The sequence below is a fragment of the Coffea arabica genome, chromosome 3c (assembly GCF_036785885.1).
Source record: "Coffea arabica cultivar ET-39 chromosome 3c, Coffea Arabica ET-39 HiFi, whole genome shotgun sequence".
In the NCBI taxonomy this organism is placed as follows: Eukaryota; Viridiplantae; Streptophyta; class Magnoliopsida; order Gentianales; family Rubiaceae; genus Coffea; species Coffea arabica.
In genome coordinates, this window is record NC_092314.1 from 43,725,074 (window position 1) to 43,731,700 (window position 6,627).

At 39.4% G+C, this 6,627-nt stretch overlaps 1 protein-coding gene across 3 annotated transcripts; it reads left to right on the top strand.

Moving 5' to 3' along the window:
- Positions 1 to 410: 410 nt before the first annotated feature.
- On the top strand, positions 411 to 6,338 carry LOC113735180 (pentatricopeptide repeat-containing protein At5g27270). Of its 3 annotated transcripts, none has more exons than XM_027262155.2 (8): positions 411 to 1,064; positions 1,286 to 2,687; positions 2,844 to 3,155; positions 3,610 to 3,723; positions 3,796 to 3,883; positions 3,972 to 4,093; positions 4,520 to 4,584; positions 4,991 to 6,338. In XM_027262155.2, exons 1-8 carry the CDS (start codon positions 480 to 482, stop codon positions 5,567 to 5,569), a joined length of 3,267 nt encoding a protein of 1,088 aa, XP_027117956.1. In that variant the 5' UTR covers positions 411 to 479; the 3' UTR covers positions 5,570 to 6,338. The 3 variants fall into 3 exon arrangements, with proteins under 3 accessions (XP_027117956.1, XP_027117957.1, XP_027117958.1); XM_027262156.2 differs by having other exon boundaries at positions 3,619 to 3,723; XM_027262157.2 differs by having other exon boundaries at positions 926 to 1,064; positions 1,270 to 2,687.
- The last annotated feature ends 289 nt before the right edge of the window (positions 6,339 to 6,627 follow it).

Here is a 6,627-nt window from a genome sequence, read left to right on the forward strand (position 1 = left end):
TGATTTTTGTATTTTGTGGTTTAAATGAGAAAAACTGCATTTCTATGGATGTAAGTGGTTAAAATTTCATGTTTTTAAAGATTTTAATGACTCAATCATCTATTAGATGAAGTGAGAAGATACTCTCATGATTTTTGATGATTTGAAGTGATTTTAAGTGAACATAAAGTGCAAAATATTGAAAAGATGAAATGCAATCAAGTTCAAATGAAGAAAGGATTGGCTTTTAAAAATTATTTATAATGTACTTATATGTCAATAATCGGTCAACCCGTCGGTTGGATCACCCAATCATTTTTTTCCGGTTCAATTAGCGGTCTGATTCGCACTTTTTTTTTTGCCGGGCAATAATTGGTTCTACGTTGTCGTTTCATCTCAAGTCCATTCAATCGTAAGATTTTTCTGCAATTTCTTTACCGCCAACGTTATCTTCTTCTTTACCAAAACACGAGTTTCCAATTTGGCAATTTCTTTACCAAATGGAAGCTCTAAAATCCTCCTTTCTGTACCCAATCGCCACCACCACCGCCGGCGGAGGCAGCATAAACCCCACTCTCAAAATCCCGTCTTCTTCAAAACCACCACCGTCCAATACCCACAAATCCAGACCAAATGCCACCACTTTCTGCTGCCGCTGCTCAGTCACACCGGACCCCTGGACCCTCAGCGATGGCAATAAGCCGAAACCCAAGTCCAAGAACCCCAAGAATCGGCTCTCCGATGACAACGCCCGCCGGATTATCAAAGCTAAAGCCCAGTACTTGAGCCAGTTGAGGCGCAACCAGGGCTCCCGGGCTCAGACTCCCAAGTGGATTAGGAGGACCCCTGAGCAGATGGTCCAGTACCTGGAAGATGATAGGAATGGCCATTTGTACGGAAAGCACGTTGTTGCTGCTATCAAGAGAGTGAGGAGCCTCTCCGGGAAGCCTGAGGGTTCTTTTGACATGAGGGAAGTGATGGGTTCTTTCGTTGCCAAGCTGACTTTCAGAGAAATGTGTGTGGTGTTGAAGGAGCAGAAGGGTTGGAGACAAGTTAGGGACTTCTTTGCTTGGATGAAATTGCAGGTGCCCCTTGCCTTTCCCCTTTTCTTTTCTTCTCCTCTTGTGTCTCTTTATGGAAAGCTAAATTATCACTTAGTACAACTGTATCTACCAATTATTCCTCCTATGCTGTAGCATTTCCTTTCGCTGTCAATAATGGCACCAAGTGATGCTTTGTTTATTTTTTGGTTCTTATAATATTCGCGATATTGATTTGGTGTAATATTAGATGTATGATTCGACAGTTAAGCTATCGGCCTAGTGTTATTGCCTACACAATTGTTCTCCGGGCATATGGTCAAGTTGGAAAAATCAAGCTTGCTGAGCAGGTCTTCCTTGAGATGCTTGAAGCAGGGTGTGAACCAGATGAAGTTGCTTCTGGAACCATGTTATGTGCCTATGCCAGATGGGGCCGCCATAAAGCCATGCTATCCTTTTATTCGGCTGTGCGAGATAGGGGCATCACGCCACCAACTGCAGTCTTCAATTTTATGCTCTCATCATTACAGAAGAAATTGCTTCATGAGCATGTTTTGAATGTATGGAGGCAAATGATGGATGATAAGGTGGTCCCTGATCATTTTACTTATACAGTTGTCATCAGTTCATTTGTCAAAGTTGGTCTTGCTGAAGATGCTTTCAGGACTTTTGCTGAAATGAATAATATGGGATATGTGCCTGAGGAGGCAACTTACAGTCTTCTGATTGCTTTGAGTGCTAAAAGTGGTAGCTGCACTGAAGCTTTCAAGCTTTATGAAGACATGAGATCACGAGGAATTGTTCCAAGTAATTTCACGTGTGCTTCCCTTCTAGCATTGTACTACAAAATTAGGGATTATTCTAAAGCCCTTTCTCTTTTCTCTGAAATGGAAAGATATGGCATAGTTGCAGATGAAGTCATTTATGGTTTACTTATTAGAATATATGGAAAACTTGGTTTGTACGAGGATGCTCAGAAGACGTTTGAAGAGGTGGAGAAGCTTGGCCTATTGAGTGATCAGAAAACATACACGACAATGGCACAGGTCCATCTCAATTTTGGAAGTTTTGACAAGGCTTTGAGCTTAATGGAGAAAATGAAATCTGCAAACATTTTGTCATCGAGGCTTGCTCTAATTGTCCTCTTACAGTGCCATGTTAAGAAGGAAGATTTAGCATCTGCTGAAACTACATTTCAGGCTTTATCTAAGATTGGGCCTCCAGACGCTGGTTCTTGCAACTGTATGCTTAATCTGTTTATGAAACTTGATTTGATGGAGAGAGCAAAGCATTTTGCTATGAAGATCAGGAAAGACCAGGTAGAATTTGATATGGAGCTTCTCAAGACAGTCATGAAGGTTTATTGCAAGGAGGGTATGATAACTGATGCAAAGAATTTAATAGATGACTTGTGCAGAATGAAGATGTCTCTGGATTCTACCTTTGTCCAGACTTTTCTGGTGGCCCTGTATGGAAGCAGGCCAGCAGAAGCTGAATTTTTTTCTGAGCCCTTCGACAATTCTGACCCCTTGGCACTGGAACTGATTCTTACTCTCTTAGTTTCTAATCAACATGCTGCAGGGTTAGAGGGAAATTTTAAGTTGTTCCTTGAGAGTGCAAATGGTTTGTTAGTTGCAAGTCAGCTTATTATCAAATTTTGCAAACAAGGCAAGAAACTTATTCCTTTCTGTCAGATCATGGATACCAGTTCATGTTTAGTTTGTGTCAATCAAGTCCTTGATACTGTGTTCTTCATTGCCTAAAGTTGCAACAAAGTGGCAATGCTTGAAATTTTCAGGAATTCACTCTAAATGTTACATGCAGGTAATGTGGCAAAAGCGGAATATCTTTTTGAGCTACTGATTAAGATGGGTAACAAGCCAAAGGATGCAGCAAGTGGATCTTTGATTAGTTTATATGGAAAGCAGCAGAAGTTGAAACAAGCTGAAAAAGTCTTTGCAACAGTTGCAAATTCCTCTGAAACACGCGGAATGCTGCATAGTTCGATGATTGATGCTTATAGCAAATGTGATAAACATGAGGAGGCATACATGTTTTACAAAGAAGAGACACAGCAAGGAAACAATTTTGGTCCTGTTGCCATTAGCATGCTTGTAAATGCATTGGCTAATAGAGGTAAGATGTGGAAAGTCAAACTGGAGTGATGTGATTGTTGATTTATGGTACTGAAGTTGTTGACAAATTGGAACATTGCAGTTCTTGCAATTGTTTGAGTTTGAGATAGAGAATCCTTGGCATGTATATTCTGGGTTTAATGGCTCAAGAGGCATAATAGTTTCTTTCTGATGGAAATACAAGCTGCTTTCATCATTCAGTACTGTTGCATCCTGTTGAGAAAGTTGTTATTCTTGACTTGCTGCTGAGAAAATTTTTCCCTTTTTTTTGTTGGGGGGGGGGGGGGTAGGGGTGGAAAAGCAGATTCTCTGAGTTTGACATGGTTATGATTTTACATCTGGAAACAGCTTGCCTTGCATGTTGACCAAAAATGAGAACATGAAAGAGTAGCTGAGTGACAGTAGTAATTTTAAAAAGTGCTTTTCGTTGTTGCTACTTGATGTTGGTTCTAAAGCTTTTGCAGGCAAATTCCGTGAAGCAGAGGATGTTGTTCATAATAGTTTACGTTCTGATTTGGGGCTTGACACTGTAGCTTATAATACATTTATCAAGGCAATGCTTGAAGCAGGTTTATGTCTGCCCTTAAATAAACTGTTCAATCAGCCAAAAAAAGGAAGAACTAATGACATGTGATTTACAGGTAAACTGCGCTTTGCTGCTAGCATTTATGATCGTATGCTTTCCCTGAATGTTGCTCCATCACTTCAGACATACAACACTATGATCAGGTTATTGCTGTTCTCTGATTTTGCAAAGAGGTGTTCATTACTAGTAAATAGATTTTAAACAACATTTATATTGTACATCTCAATGCAGCGTCTATGGACGCGGCCGGAAACTGGACAAAGCTGTAAAGATGTTTGACATGGCTCGTAGCAGAGGCATGTCTTTGGATGAGAAGACATATACGAACATAATATGCTATCTTGGAAAGGCAGGTAGGTTATATACATTACTTTATTGTAGTGGAAGTTGTTGGCTGCTATTCATCTTCATATTAGAATGCCAAAGTTACTTCTACGTCGTTTGTTGAAGTGGAAAGAAAACTTGACACGCTTCTTAGTCATTTTCACTAAAATTCCAAATTATTGCTGGAGTTTTGGATTTCATAGCAGAAAAAATTTCAAGCATTTCCCATATTAAGACACAGGTCACAACTGTTCTTTCTACATGGGTGTTAGTACTTAAAAGTAATTTTTTTAGGTTTAGTGAGCACTTGGTTTTGGTTTGGAATGCATTTCAGTTGTTTTCTGGTTTCTGGATTGATGTGAGAGTTAGGTTATAGGAACTTATTCAACATGAACCATATCTTGTACTCGATCCTAATTTACTGGTACATTCCTCTGATGTTTTCAACTTTGCAGATAGAACTCATGAAGCATCACTTCTGTTCAACAAAATGCAGGAAGAAGGGATCAAACCTGGGAAGGTAGTTGCATTATATATCAGATGACTCATTATTTAATAAGTCTGGGTGCTGCATTCTAGAATTTTCTAGAAGTTGTGGTTTTTGCTATTTGATGGTAGTGCTATAGTTCAGTTTTCATTTCTTACCTGCCATTTTTAACGTGCTTAAAGTGTGGTTTGATGAATGACTTTAAAGTGCGAAGGAATGTCTGCCTTAAGTTCCCATCAGAGATTTGTGACTATAAGGTTGCCTGTTCAAGTGTTTATGAAAATTCATTTCTCTGGACCCCATGTCATACGATCTCAAAATGATGCGCTTTTGTTGCTGACAAGTAGCTTATGAATTAAAATTACCCTGTTGTACCATATAAAGAATGTTTCCTGGTAAACTACCAATATGATATCTATATCTGGTTGTTTTATTTTAGGTAAGTTACAATGTTATGATGAATATATATGCCACTGCTGGGCTTTACAATGAAGCGGAGGAACTCTTCTGCAGCATGAAGAGAGATGGCTGTTTACCTGATTCCTACACCCATCTCGCTCTTATTCGAGCATACACACAGGGTTTAAAATATTCAGAAGGAGAAAAGGTCATTATTTTAATGCAGAAGGAAGGACTTTGTGCTTCTTGTGCTCATCTCAACCTCTTGTTATTAGCTTTTGCAAAAGCTGGTTTAACTGAGGAAGCTGAAAAATTTTATGGAAAATTCACGACATTTGGTTTGACCCCTGACATTGAGAGTAACCGAATCATGCTTAGGGGTTACCTGGACTATGGGCATATAGAAAAAGGTATCTCTTTCTTTGAAAGGATTAGTGAATCTGTGGAGCCTGACAGATTTATCATGAGTGCAGCCATACACTTTTACATGTCAGCAGGCTTGGAGCATAGCGCAGAAGAACTTTTAAGGTCTATGAGCAGTTTGGGAATCCCATTCTTGGAAAATCTTGTAGTGGGATCGAGGACTAAGGCCAACCCCAGCAATGGCACTGGGAAGTAGAGTACCTGATCAAGGACTAATTGCCCCACGATTTAAGCTTACCACTGTCAATCCACTCCTTCAAGTGTTACACTGGAGAAATGAGCTCTCAGTGCTTAATCATGAACCAAAGGTGACCCTGATGAAGATTCATCCCTGTACATTTGATCTGCAGTCTACCCTATCACTAATTAGATGGAATTGAGAAAAAAGATGGTATGACTTGCCTGGTCATTGAAGACGGCATCATCTCAGATGATACAGTTGGAAAGGAGAGTTGGGGTGCGGAAGAAAACATATCGGGCAGCTCTTTAGTCAGGGAACTCTGTTACTTTTGTAGGAGACAGCAAATGATTGTATACTGGACTGCCAGACTGCAGAAGGGGGTTTCTGCTACCTTAGACGGGTTTTCTGCTGCCTTAGATACTGGTGTTTCAACTAGTATATAGTTTCTACCATAGGCTTGGATTCGTAGGATGTGGATGCAGAATTAGAGGTGATAAATCAGTTCGTGCAAGTGGCCTCCAGTGCTTCTTCTTTTGCTTCTGCTCTGTTTTTACTTTCCATGGGAGCTTTTCAATAACCTCCCAAATGGAACCACATGACCTGAGAAGACCTCGTGACATGAGAACATTTTGTTGATAGAAAATTCAGTAGTAGGATTTTGAGAATTGATTTGTAAGATTCGTCAACTCTAACCAACTGTAATCATCAAGTTCTTAAAGCTGAGTCAAGTTCTGCTTTATAAGCAAAAAGGTTTTTGAAATACAATTAGAAGCAAATTGCCTCAGTTTGATATACAATTGATTCAATAATATTCGCTAGAACTCAAAATTAGCTCAATAAACGTATGTTTGAGCTGTCAGCATTACATGACATCAGTGATTTTGTAGTGATAAGGAAGAGCTATTTTTGCAATTTTTCATTATCAAATTCAGATTATTATGGGACACCAAATGTAGCATAAATTCTGTCCAGTACTCTGAAAAGCTTATCACTCAAGTGCCTGTTATCGGTAGACGAATTTAATCCTTCAGTATAGAAAACTTACATCCAACATAACGGAGCCTTGAGTTTAC